Source organism: Piliocolobus tephrosceles, chromosome 5 (genome assembly GCF_002776525.5).
Source record: "Piliocolobus tephrosceles isolate RC106 chromosome 5, ASM277652v3, whole genome shotgun sequence".
Classification (NCBI taxonomy): Eukaryota; Metazoa; Chordata; class Mammalia; order Primates; family Cercopithecidae; genus Piliocolobus; species Piliocolobus tephrosceles.
The window spans coordinates 53409471-53424330 of NC_045438.1; the positions used below are offsets into that span (position 1 = coordinate 53409471).

The window sequence follows — 14860 nt, forward strand, 5'->3', positions numbered from 1 at the left end:
ACACACACACACACACACACACACACACACACACACACACACACACATATACACACACATATTTTTTTTAAAACAATTAAATAAAGAGAAAAATGCACACTCGCAATTTTGAAAACTATTTTAGATTCCTTAAGACAACACTGGGAGCTAGAACACAATGGAGAAAAGGCCTTGAAACTATTTTGGGAGGTGTTAACACACACACACCCACACACACACATTATATGTCAGATGATTCTCTATAGTCTATCCATAGATTCCTGGGAAGTTCACTGAAATCAAATCAGAAAATTCTATTCAAACACATCCTTTTCATAATTACTTAGCTTATGAAACAGGAGATATTCTAACATTCCTCCCATTTCTTCTATCCTCCCCATTTTCATGCTACCATGCCAGTTTTCATTCTCATTCTTTCTCTTCAGTACAGCTACATGAAGCCTCATGATGGATCTCCTGTTTCCTGACCCTGGTGCTGTCATGTAAACTATCCAGAAGCAAGATCTAGAACTGCCATTCATTTTTACCTGCAAACATCCCCTACAACTTTACATGGCCAGGGATCTCCCAGCTGAGTCTAAACACCCAAAATCGCACAAGATGATCTACCAGGATGAAACATTACATCTTTCATTTATATTCAACCACATTCATTTTCTATTTTGGTTGCAGCATGCACACAAACAAAAACTGAAAATAAATGTGGCTGAATTTAATTATGATTTATAACATAAATTGCTTATAATTTATAAATAAATAAAAATACATACATTTATGCTGCGTATTTATTTCCTTTTTTTTTTTTTTAGCTAATGAGGCATGCAACAAATAAAGTGTACAGGTAACTAGTTTATAGAATAAAGTCCAAAGTCTCAGATTCAACAGGCCCTACAAACTGCCTTAAATTTACATATCCAATCTTATTTGTCCTCAGTCACATTCATTTATCTTAAATTCAGCTAAAATAGGATTACCTGTGTTTCTCCCTAAGTGCTCAGAATTCTCTAACAATTTGTGCCTTTATTCTTGCTGTCCTCTTTACTGCGATAACTTTCTTTCCTGTCATTGTGTGTCCAAACTCTCAAGTTCAGTTCAAATTTCCCTCTACAAAGCTTCCTTAATCCTACCCCTGCTGGAGGTCAGAAGGGTCTGAGTATCCACAGTGCTTTGTCAGTACCTCTCCCAGGACAGTTTGACTTTCTGCCCTGTGTCATTGAGGTTCATATCTAATCTCATCATTGGGTGGAAAACTCCTTCAGGTCAGCATCTGCCATGGATACCTTTTCCCAGCTCACATTTCCTAGTTCTGTGCAGATGTAAGTGACAGAGTCAATGTCACCTGGTACGTTATTCAAACCCAGTACTCAAAAACAAAAATACTACAAACAAAAGTGCTACTGTGAGCCATTAATCTTTCATAGAATATTTAAAATTTCAGAGTAAGTCATATCTCCTCGATGCATTTTCTCTTCTAGGAAAAGGCAGCTATAAATACCTCTATTTGTTCTGCTACGGGTTGTTCAAACACATTTGCCAGTTTCTGCAGAATGATGTATTTGTTGTCAGCCAGTGATGTAAACAGCACTTTCAGATCATTCTAAGGAGGAAAGCAACAGGAAAACTCAAAATGTGTAACAGGGAATTGGAAATACTTATAAATATAACACAGATTCTAAGAAATTGTAATAGAGGCATGGAAATTTAATTTCCAGGAGAAACAATACTGTGCTATGGGAAGGTAAAAGGAACTGGTTAACAATTTACTTATGTGCTAAAACTTACTCCTGAAGAATCTGTTCCCCAAAGTATTTTCTACTTAATACAAATGAAGTTGAATCATACATGTAAAAAGCAATGCTTGTCACTCTAATCTCATTACATCTGAAATAAATGAGCACATTCAAATATTGCACAGAGATATTATGTTAATGGCTCTTATCTAGGGAAATAACCTGTAGGTGTTACCCTGATTTGGGAAGTAATATGATTTTTGTTTTTTTTTTTTCTTTTGAGAGGGAGTCTCACACTGCCGCCCAGGCTGGAGTGCAGTGGCGCCATCTCAGCTCACTGCAAGCTCTACCTCCCGGGTTCATGCCATTCTCCTGCCTCAGTCTCCGAGTAGCTGTAGCTGGGACTACAGGCGCCCGCCACCACGCCCGGCTAATTTTTTGTATTTTTAGTAGAGATGGGGTTTCACCATGTTAGCCAGGATGGTCTCGATCTCCTGACCTCGTGATCCGCCCACCTCGGCCTCCCAAAGTGCTGGGATTATAGGTGTGAGCCACCACGCCCGGCCTACGATTCCTAAGAATCATGATTTCCACTTTGCTCTCTCCTCTCCTCCCATTACTCTATCAGTTTCTTCTTCTATTTTTGGAAAATTTGCACAAGTTTTTAAAAAGACATTCAGAAGTTTAGAAAATAAATATTATCCATGATGACCAAAAACATGTGAAGAGACAACACAAAAAGATCTTGTTAGGTATTTTGTTCAAAAATATTACTCATTTAAATGTCCAAATATATTCATATTGAGTTAGATTTGTACAAAAAGGAGACAACTATTAGCATGTTGGTACTTAATTCCAGAGGGAATAATAAATTAGAAGAATATTTAAATGATAAAAAATTAGGCCAGGTGCAGTGGTTCATTTCTGTAATACCAGAATTTTGGGTGCCTGAAGCAGATCACTTGAGGCCAGGAGTTCAAGAGCAGCCTGGGTAACAAAGTGCACCCGGTCTCTACAAAAAGATTTTCTTAAAAAAAGTAAGTGGACACAGTGGCATGCCTGTAGTCCTGTTTACTTGTGAGGCTGAAGTGGAAGGATCCCTTGAGTTCAGGAGTTTGAGGTTGCAGTGACCTATGATCGTGCCACTACATGCCAGCCTGGGTGACCTTATCTCAAAAAAAAAATTTTTTCTCTAAAATATCAACAAATAAGTTCTATTTTATAATAGTCAGCAAACATATATTCATCAGAGGTTAAAGCTCAACTCAGGACCTCTTCACCAGGGCCTGATCACACACATACACACATCACCTACATGCAATCATTCTGACTGTCTAATGAGGAGAAGGATAATCATACCAGGAAAAATATCTATAAGAACACGTGAAGGCTTTATAATGCAAAATCAGGTCTTAAAAGCAAAATAATGGGTGCATTATGCAGTAAAAAATATAAAATTGAAAATATAGTGCTGAACATGAGAACTAGAATAGTTGCCACTAACCAAAACTCAAAGCAATCTGCAAGCCTAGTGACTAGCTAAATAGGAAATTATAATAACAGCTCTGGAAAAATACTAGAAATAATAGTTTTACATATGAGTTACTAGGTCTGTATCATTCAACTGTGTTCAGGGTAAGGTCACGTGGGCCACTAAAACCATCACACATTTATCTGTTTTTAAGCCTAGTAAAAGATGTCCTGCATTCATTTGAATAGAAGCCTACATTATCTACATATGTATGTATAATGACATTAGCCCAGTTAATCTAAATGAGTAGCTAAGCATATATAACATAACATGGGTTAGAAATGAAGGGTGTATATATAGATTTTCTATATGTCATTTTTATGCTTTGTTATGTTTTGTTTTGAGACACAGTCTCACTCTGTCACTCAGGCTGGAGTGCAGTGGCGCGATCTCAGCTCACTGGAACCTCTGTCTTCTGGGTTCAAGCAATTCTCCTGCCTCAGCCTCCCAAGTAGCTGGGACTACAGGCACCCACCACCACGTCTGGCTAACTTTTTGTATTTTTAGTAGATATGGGGTTTCACCGTGTTGTCCAGGCTGGTCGCGAACTCCTGAGCTCAGGTGATTCACCCACCTTGGCCTCCCAAAGTGGGAATTACAGGGGTGAGCCACCACACCCGGCCCATTTATATGCTTTTAATAGCATATTTTCTCTCTTAACTATGTTCTACTCAGGGTAATAGGAAACACAGAGTTCATATTTCTGGAAGTCAGACTAATTATTGGGAGAGACTAACCAAGAAGATAGTAAAGCAAAGAATATGATTGACTTTAAAATTACTAAATAAAAATTTTAAGAGGTGCTAGAAATCACATGGATAATGACATTTTCTTAAAAATAAAAATGTAAAGAATTTAACTGTTTTGATATTATTACACTTGTGATACAACAGGATAATTAAGGTATCCATATATTACAAACATAAAATACATCACTTTTTTTTTCTTATAGTCACTGGAATTATTGGCAGGGCAAAAAAGAGCAGGATTCTAGCCATTGAGAAACAGATTTGTAGAAAGTTACAGGCTTTCAAACCAATTGTGTCCGGGCACAGTGGTTCACACCTATAATCCCAGCACTTTGGGAGGTAGAGGCAGGCAGATGACCTGAGGTCAGGAGTTCGAGACCAGCCTGGTCAACATACAGTGAAAACCCATCTCTACTAAAAAATACAAAAATTAGCTGGGCATGGCGTACATGCCTGTAGTTCCAGCTACTTGGGAGGCTGAGGCAGAAGAATCGCTTGAACCTGGGAGGCGGAGGTTGCAGTGAGCCAGGATCTCCCCATTGTACTCTAGCCTGGGCAACAAGAGCAAAACTCTGTCTCAAAAACAAATAAATAAATAATAAAATCAGTTGTGCTGCCTCACTCATTCATTAAAGAATTCTTCACTTCATTTTCCAGTTTTTAAAATAATTTACAATACACAGTTTTATGTTTGAGGAATTCATTTGAGGTTACATCCATCGGTAAAAATTTTAAAAATACAAAATAGTTCATAACTGACTTTATCATGATTCTATATATGTAATGTACATCTACATAACATCTACGCATCCTCTCAAATAGCCTTTTTGGTATAGAATAATGTTAGCAGTCTGGCAAAAGCTAATCCTCAAAGATTAAATGCAGAATGAAGGCATACCCTTCCAGTAACTGCTGAGGATTGACAGCATACCAGGTGTTTGATGCAAAGTTAAAAAAAAAAAGAAAATGGTTTATGACTTGACCGTTAACATTGGAAACTTTCTCTCAACTAAATTGGAACACAAATATTTTGAAATGTCTTTTTGTTCATGAGCTGGCCACCAACAAATAGAAAGTTGTTGGCAGAAGAAAAATAGAGAACATGATTTAAAGGGAATTCCATGATTCTCTTAGATCCTTCAAATAAAATAAGTTCCAGAGCATTCATGCCTAATTCATATATTACTGTGATTGGTGATAACTACTAATAAAATGTAAAAGTATGAAAGTACTAAAGATACTAAATGCAATTCACAAAAGATACGGGGAATGAGAGCAAAAGGGACTGCTGAGGTATTCAGGGATTCTGGCTTGACCATCTTGGAGGTAGTAACTAACAGGGAAGACGGCTGGAGAGCAGTGCCACTGGCTCAGGGACAAGACTGAGTTGCTGGTGGTACCATCAACTGGCAAAGGATATTGGATAAAATTTAAGAGACTCTGATGAAGGCCCACATTCTCCATCTTCCCTGAGATCACCCTAATATGATAAAATACAAAAAAAAAATTATTTGAGTAAAATCCTGGCTGTAGTTCTTAATGACTGAGTAACACTGAAGTAATTTAATCTTTCTCTTGGTGTTAAATCCTGTATCTCTTATAATACTATCATTAATAACAATAACAACACTTGCTGAGTACTTACTATGTATCAGGCACTGTTCAAAGTACTTTAAACACAACTCAACTCATTTCACCCTCACCACAGTCTATGAGGCAATTAATATGGGTATGATGTGACAGTTGAGGATACCAAGGTTCAGGAAAGTCAAGCTGCTAAAGTTATACAGCAGCAAGTGACAATGCCAGAATTTGAACCCAGACTACTAGCTTTGGAGACTACATGTTTAATTTTTACTGTTCTGACTTTGCAAAATTAATATTAGAACAATGTTTGCAGGATGTTGCAAAGATTAAAGGAATATGAGAAAATATTTTGTGAATAAAAAAATGAAACTCATATGTTTGTGATAGTTTTACTCTGTGGTTATAAGAATGTAGACTACCGGAAGGCAGTGGTAATTTGTGCCTCTGAATGAATGTCATAAAAATTCCATGTTTCTTGGTTAATGCTACATTTATTTGACATTTTGTAGTATTTTGGGTATTTTTGCAAATCAAAACTCTACATTAAACTCTTGGCCCTAATGACATGTCTCTATTTTATAAAATCTTTCATGATGGTTAAAAATAACATGCAATTAAAACTTATGTATTCCCAAACGGTGCTTTTTATTAGGAAGGAAAAATCAGCACTAAAAGTTTATCAGCAGCTTTTGCATTTGTTCCAGTATATAGCCATAGGAAAAGTTTCCTAAGAACACATAAGAATTCTAAGATGGGGCTAAAAGGCAGTAAGTATGAGGAGTTAGGATTGGAAAGTAATGTAATGCATTTTAACACAGGTAGAAGTAATTAGACCACATTTACTTTCAAAGACTCTTAGGTACTACAGTCTATGGCCCTTTCTATATTCCAACACTTTCTGCATACTCTTTTTTTTTTTTGAGATGGAGTCTTGCTCTGTCACCCAGGCTGGAGTGCAGTGGCTGGATCTCAGCTCACTGCAAGCTCCGCCTTCTGGGTTTACGCCATTCTCCTGCCTCAGCCTCCCCAGTAGCTGGGACTACAGGCGCCCGCCACCTCACCCGGCTAGCTTTTTGTATTTTTCAGTAGAGACGGGGTTTCACCGTGTTAGCCAGGATGCTCTCGATCACCTGACCTCGTGATCCGCCTGTCTAGGTCTCCCAAAGTGCTGGGACTACAGGTTTGAGCAACCGCAACCAGCCTCTTTTTTTTTTTTTTTTTTTTTTGAGATGGAGTCTTGCTCTGTCACCTAGGCTGGAGTGCGGTGGCGTGATCTCGGCTCACTGCTACCTCTGCCTCCCGGGTTCAAGTGATCCTCCTGCCTCAGCCTCCAAGTAGCTGGGATTACAGGCCTGCACCACCACACCTTGCTAATTTCTGTACTTTTAGTAGAGATGGGTTGCACTATGTTGGCCAAGCTGGTCTCAAACTCCTGACCTCAAATGATTTTCCTGCCTTGGCCTCCCAAAGTGCCGGGATCACGGGCATGAGCCACCACACCCGGCCATTTTCTGCATATTCTTTCCCAGTGTGTTTAAGCTCCAGTATTAGCAACTAAAAATTATAATTATAAAGAGCCATAAATTTGACTTTTATTGATTGAATTTATAATTCTATTCCGTCCTTAGTTTGAAGTGAGTGGTTTTCTCAACCTTTCATTTCTAGGAGCAAAAAATCTTTAGTTTCTAATCCTTTAATTCAACCCCCTTCATTTTCTAGAAAGCTCTCGTTCTTCATTATGCATTTAAAAAAACAACAACCAGGTACGTAACACAGACTCATGACTGACTCTTATTGAATACCTAGAAAATGGCCAAGTCTCCTTTGATAATGTCTTACTTACCTGGAAATGTAGTATTTGCTGAAGTCTTTCTTTCATCTGATGACATCGTTGATTCACTACTGAGTCTAGCAACGATAACCTGCCCAAAAGACAACCCAAAGTATCTTCAATAACATCTCGATTATCACCATTCTCTGGAAAAGCTTGCGAAAACAAGTTTTTGTTCTTATCCATTTCTTCAGACATTTCCTTAATGTCTTTGGCAAGAATCTAGAGGTGATAAAAGGACATTTTTCAGTGTTTAGATACATGAATTGATATGCAAATCAAGTTATTTTCTCATAGAAAGTCAACTAAATCTCTCTGGTTTCTTAGTAATAATTAGACCTAAGACAACTGGAACCTCTTTCAAATAGTTCTATACATTTCAGGCAAGTTGCTCTCAGGGACTTTACCTCATTCACTAGTAATAATGAACACTGTAAAGTGCTATTTAGGAATTTGGTACTTTTTTTAAGTATGTGTTTCATATTTGGAAGATCTGTGATACATAATAGTGTTTCTACAGAGTTTCCCATTTTTCCCTCTTACATACACAAGACAAAGAATGAAAATGCAAACTAGAAATATTCTGCATTCAAGCAATGATGTTCTGCATTATTAGAATTGTTTTATGTTTGACTTTCTTTATGCATAAACTTAATTATCCCATCAAAACATCAAGTGTTTTGTAATGTTATACACACACAGGCAGAAACTACTAAACTTACCTCTTGGTTGAAGAGACAAGTTTCTGTTTCTTCTGGTAAAAGTGCTGTGGCAACAAATAAACGTTCTTCAACATCATCCAACCAAGTAGATGTGGCTGAGACCCCATCATACAACTTCTGCTCCAAGTGTATACTCTGCCTCTTTGTTCCTCCACTCTGGGAAACACACAACAGGGTCAAATAATCAATTTCAGTTTTTGAAAATCCGGGAAAAATATCAGGATGGGGCCAAGCACGGTGCTCACACCTGTAACCTGAGCACTTTGGTAGCCCAAGGCAGAGAGATCACTTGAGGTTAGGAGTTCAAGACTGGCCTGGCCAATATGGTGAAACCCCATCTGTACTAAAAAATACAAAAATTAGCCAGGCATGGTGGCATGTGCCTGTAATCCCAGCTTCTTAGGAGGCTAAAACATGAGAATCGCTTGAACCCAGGAGGTAGAGGTTACAGTGAGCCAAGATTGTGCCACTGCACTCCAGCCTGCGTGACAGTACAACACTGTCTGAAAAAATAACATAAAATAAAATATAAAAGAAGAAACAGGATGGGCCTCCAGGGTCCAGTGACTCCTTGTTTCAGCACTCATCCCCAGTGTTGGGTCTCAATTCATGCTCAGGGGTGGATGGAACAGCCTCACAGAGGCCAGGCAAATCAATACAAGCAAAACATGACTCTTATAAACCAAGCCAAACATACTGATAACATGGCCTTACCTGGGATGAAACCTCCTCGAAGGCTTGGTTCAGTCCATCCAGCAAAGACGTAACTGCAGATTTATCTTGGATCGGCACGTCCCCTTTGTACAGTGGCACACCAGACAAGAGTCGATTTGGCCTGCTATAAAGCTGTAGGCAAACAAAGGCAGCTTGTTGAAGAGCATATGCATTATGTCCCAGTTTTCTTATTTGGAAATGCACACTGAAATAGATGCTGGAAAAACTGTCCATAAGAAAATTTCTTCTAGAGAAATATAACTTCTACAACATACCATGTCCACTGAACACAGTGGCCAGATGCATCAATGGCAATGTTTCCATGGATGGATTTTTTTTTTTTTTTTTTAAGCAGTGGGAAAAAAAGGCCTGAGAGATAGGAAGAATAAGTTCTGGTGTTCTATTACACAGGAGATCAAACATAGTTAACAATAACATATTGTATATCTCAATAGCTAGAAGAGAGGATTTTGAATCTCCCTACCACAAAGCGATAGATGTTTGAGATGATGAGTCTGCTAATTACCATGACTTGATCATTACACACTATATACATGTATCTAAACATCACACTGTACACCAGAAATATGTACAAATATTATGTACAAATAAAAAAAAGCAGGCCACCCACGATGGCTCATGCCTGTAATCACAGCACTCTGGGAGGCTGAGATGGGCAGATCATTTGAGGCCAGGAGTTCAAGACTGGCCTGGCCTACATGACGAAACCCTGTCTCTACTAAAAATACAAAAATTAGCCAGTTGTGGTGGCACACACCTACAATCCCAGCAATTCAGGTGACTGAGGCACGAGAATTGCTTGAACCCAGAGGCAGAAATTGCAGTGAGCTGAGATCACGCCACTGCACTCTAGACTGGGCAACACAGCAAGACCCTGTTTCAAAACAAACAAAAGGTGACATTATAAAAAAGAAAATTAAATTAAAAGGTGGCTTGCAAATTTTATGAAACAAACAACATTAAGGCACAAATAAATTAGAAACAGAAAGGATGAGAACAGACATTGCTGAAAATGGAATCACTGGCATAGAGAAAAAACTTGCAATAATCAGATGAAAAGTGAATCCGAATTTTAAAAAAACAAAGATCAGTACAACTAAAAAGAAGTCAATAGGTATAGAAAAAAGATGATCTAACACAAGGATAATTGATGTCCCTGAAGCAGAGATATAATAAATATAGCATAAAATACATCTCATACCAAAAAATTCCCTACAATTAATAAAAAAGCAAACCTTGATTCTTAAATATAAAAAAGTACATTGTGTCACAGGAAAAATATGATTGGAGAACACTCAACATCAGACATAGCCTAGATAAGCTGTTGAAACTTAAAGAAAACTAAGTAATTCTCCCGGCATCCATACAGAGAACAACAAAAAATAAATAAATAAGGGAAAAAATGGTAGACTGATGTTAGATTTTTCTAAAGCTTCATTCAATGCCAGAAGACAAAAACAAATATAGATACAAATTCTGAAGGGATAAAAGTATGACAGAAAAATGCCCATCAAATATAGAGACAACTGGCTGATACTCCCAAACATGACAGAACCTGAGTTTTCTTGAAAAAAATTACTTGACAATGGAATTAATTCCTGAGAGCTGGATCAAAATTAAAAATTTAGGAATTAAAAAGATATGCTAAAAGGATTGGTTATGAGCACTAAGGAACTTAAAGATTAAATTGATTTACAGTATATGGGAATTGTTAATTGCTCTTTTTCATTTTCATCTTTGCACTTGGCTGCATTATGTGAATTATTATAATGAATATATGTAATTTTTCAAAATAAGAGTAATTTTTCTTAAAATTGACTAAATAAGAAAGTTATTAGCAATCATAAAAAAATCTTACCACAGCTTTCCTCTCAACTTTTCTTCTTGGTTTTAGCAATACCTATAGTGAAATAATCCATCCTAAATACAAGACCTAGGCTGATCTCTTTGCTTTCATTATTAGCCCTATTTCCCCTAAACTCTTTTACATATACATATGGCTTCCCAATAAAGGCAATGATATAGTGTAGCATTCAAACTTTTGATCATGTTTTCAATCAAACTCAGTCTCCTTTTTTTTTTTTTTTTTTTTTTTTTTTTTTTTGGGGCCTTGCTCTGTCACCCAGGCTAGAGTGCAGTGGTGCGATCTCAGCACACTGCAACCTCTGCCTCCCGGGTTCAAGTGATTTTCCTGTCTCAGCCTCCCAAATAGCTGGGATTACAGGTGTGCACCACAACGTGCAGCTAATTTTTGTATTTTTAGTAGAGACGGGGTTTCCCCATGTTGGCCAGGCTGGTCTTGAGCTCCTGACCTCATGTGATCTGTCCGCCTCAGCCTCCCAAAGTGTTAGGAATACAGGCATGAGCCACTGCGCCCAGCCACCAGTCTCTTTTGACTTTTCAAAATATCTCTTCACCTTTCAGACTGACTACTCATGATCCTGTAAATATGCCAAGCCCATTCCCCATTGCAGCTGGGATATCCACCACCCAGCATCCCCTTAAAATCTGCTACTTTAATTTCCATACCTATCATAGCAACTTTTGACTATTTTTTCTTAACCTTTGTTTCCTTTAAATTCCTGCTTATGGATCCTGTCATAGTTGCCTAATTTTTTTTAGAAATGTATGCGCTATTTCCCTATTTGGGTTATAGGTTCCCAGAAGCAGGAGCTATATTTCACCCTGAAGCCAAGAAGGTTGTTGTGCATGGAAGCACTAAATACACTGGAAGTAAACAGATTAAGAAAAATTGCTCTAAGAGATTAGTGCCCTTTGACCTAGAGAATTTTAGGACAAAATGTACCTGTTTTTACATATGAAAGTAGTAAGTATTTCTAGGGTACAAAATTGCCATTAAGGTAGTATGAAAGAGGAGGGACTTAGGTAACAGAGAGATTGGCCTCCTGATTCCAGATTCACTTCTTCTTAATCCTAAGACCCTCAGAAATTATCCAACCTCTCTAAGCCTCAGTTTCCAGGTCTACAATGTAGAGATAATATTGGCCTCACCACAACGTTGTTAGCTGTTAACACCTAGAACTTAAAATGTGTTCATTATATGATCACCCCCTTTCTGCCTGGAAACTGACAGCTAAATTGCTTCTTCCCTTCCTTTTCCTTCACCTTTTCATACCACAGAGAGGAAAACAACCTGTGAGGCACTGTGTGCAAATGATCAGTGATTGCTGAAACAAAGCACTCAAATGCAAAAATGTCATTAAAAAAGAGCATTCAATGCTTTTATTTCTAATCCAAAGGCAAGGGAGATACAACGTGAATCTAAACTTGAACAGTCCAAGTATTGTGGAATGTCAGTGGCAGCAGGGCAAGGTTTGTTCAGTAAGCCCAGCATGGAGGACGCTGGAGTGTCGGCTCCCACTTGAGAGCAAAAGCAGCTCTTGAAGATCAAAGAGGGTAATGGATGAGACCTCCAGGAGGTCTGTAGATGCCCAGTGAATCACACAGGTGCTTTATGAATGGAGAATAGTAAGCAAGCACGAACTCTAGAAAATATCATAGATTTCTCTAACTTAAGATAGTCAGAAAAGACTGCAGTCCCTGATTCAGAACTATACATACCTCTCCTATTCAAAGGATACTCGAACATGAAGGGAGAGCTAGCAGTCAAGTCCAGGAGATCCATATCAGGAAAAAGGAATTTGAGCTACGAGTCTGGGGAACATTTTATCAGGGATTTGAGGAAGGATGAATTAAAACACAGGCAGGAGGTCCACACAAAAAGTATACGGCACCATTTGCCAGGGTGGATATGATTCTGGGACAACTGCTTCCAGGAATACAGTGCTTTAAGTTTCCCAGGGCAGAGCTGGTGACTATTTCCGCAGACAGGGGTAAAGAAGCCTCCTGGCCAAAGAGGGAAAGTGAGGGGGCAGAAAGTTCACAAAAGCATGTGCTTTTATAAAAACAGAATAGAAAGCATGGCTCTGGAGAGACGTATGCACAGTTACCCACAGATGACAGGACACCTCATGACCTTCAGACCACCAATCCCCAACCTTTTTGGCACCAGGGATTGGTTTCTTGGGGGCGGGAGTGATGGTTTCAGAATGAAACTGTTCCACCTCAGATCATCAGGCATTAAATTCACATTAGAAGCGTGAAAGCTAGATCCCTCGCATGTGCAGTTCACATTCCTACGAGAATCTGGTGCTGCCACTGATCTAACCAGGAGGCAGAGCTCAGACAGTAATGCTCACCTGCTCACCGCTCACCTCTTGCTGAGAGGTCCAGTTCCTCACAGGCCATGGACCCGTACCAGTCTGCAGCCTGGGAGCTGCAGAGCCCTGCTTTAGAGAGTCTCCTTCCACTTAACTCTGGCAGATTGCGCCTGCTTTCTAATGCCTACTTTGTCAGCTTCAACCTTTTTCTCCTCCAGTTCACTGCAGTTATTGACACCCTTTGCTTCCAGTTCAGCCTCTCCCAGCCCCTAAGCTAGTTCTGGCCAGAGCAGAGAGAATAGCAGCTTCCTCAGACCAACAGGAAAGGTTTTAGAATTCACTCTGATAATACTGCTGACTTGGAATGAGCCTAGATGGACGCTGCTGGCCCAGGACAAGGGACTAGTCTTGTATCTGAAGAATTTCTCTGGGCCACAGCTGTGGTAGGCATCCCAGGCTGGCTTGTGTTCCTGACTCCCTCATTTGCCCTCTAACTTTCTAATTCCTCTGACTTCCAGTTGTTCCCTGGCTTCTGCTTAGAGTGAAGTAATAGCCATTACCTGGAACCATCTGTTGCTGTCTTCAATTCCCTTGGATTTGGCATGCCTGGTGGAACCAAGCCCGACATCACACAGTATCCCTCCCAGGAACCAGCCTCGCAGATGGGTCCGTAACTATTCCAGCTGACCACTGGCTTCACTTCCCTACCCTAGACCCACCAACGTCCCAATGTGTTTCTCATTAAGATCTCCTGAAATTATGAAATACTGGAAGTGGCAATGGAAAATAAGATGGCCTCACAATTGCGTTCCAGATTTGTGGAAATCCTTCTGTCCTAGATGTGCATATCCTTGATTTCCACCCTTACTTTTTCAAGTTTGCAAAACACACACAAAAACAGGGCACTTAAAATGTAAGGGTTTAGGCTAATATGGAATCAGATATTAATCGTCTTTGAGGAAAAATATTATCCAGAAATCAAATTTTCACATATAAATATATAATTATGAAGGGAAATGTGAAATAGACTTGTTAAGAAAAATGTAGAGTGAAAAACTGGCTTCATGTCTTAGTTTGAAATTGATCATGAAAATTAAGATGACTGCACAGTTATACTCCCTCAGCATAAACTCTATTATCTTTTATGTTAGTTATTATACAATGCAAAATATTTGATACCACTTGCTCTTGTTCCTCTTCCAGAACATTCTGTAGTAGTTTCTGCTTGGTACTAAATTCTTGATGTAAGCTTTCCCATTTCATTCTCATCTGGTCTTCAGCGGATGATTTCTCCCCTTCCATCCCCAACTCCTGGGATAACACATCAGGTTTTTCGCTATTAGAAGAATAAATAATCTTAGTTTACAATGTGCACAAAAAAGTGATAAGATAGGTAATTTATTGTGTATACCAGACCTGCTTTCTCAAATGAAATAAAATTACCTTGGTTATTAGCTTACGCTTTAAAAATAACAAAAATGTTTAGGCCAATCACAAAGCAACTATATTCCTACTCACTGATACACTGAACCATGTGCAGAAGTGATACTTAAAAATGCATTGAATAAAAATAATTGTAACATTTGGAATAAAAAATTATAGCATGATTACAGACAAGTATCCTTTGGCAAATAGCAGAAAAGTTAGTTCAAAACCTTAAAAATGTGTTAGTCTAGGGAGGGTTGCTATTATGAGTTCAGAGAAAATATAGGACACAGGAGGGCGGTGCAGGACACAAGAGGGTAGAACAGGACACAGAGAGATAGTACAGGGCCTGGGAAGGTAGTACAGGAC

The 14860-nt window shown here is 38.8% G+C and overlaps 1 protein-coding gene across 1 annotated transcript in view; it reads right to left on the minus strand.

Moving 5' to 3' along the window:
- SYNE1 (spectrin repeat containing nuclear envelope protein 1) overlaps nucleotides 1-14860 on the minus strand; it is a 524167-nt gene that overhangs the window by 127797 nt on the left and 381510 nt on the right. The window contains exons 99-103 of the mRNA XM_026454397.1: nucleotides 14246-14402; nucleotides 8865-8996; nucleotides 8151-8306; nucleotides 7441-7650; nucleotides 1496-1597 (exon numbers count right to left, since the gene is read on the minus strand). Coding sequence (XP_026310182.1) covers nucleotides 1496-1597; nucleotides 7441-7650; nucleotides 8151-8306; nucleotides 8865-8996; nucleotides 14246-14402 — 757 coding nt within the window. The remainder of the gene's footprint in view (nucleotides 1-1495; nucleotides 1598-7440; nucleotides 7651-8150; nucleotides 8307-8864; nucleotides 8997-14245; nucleotides 14403-14860) is intronic.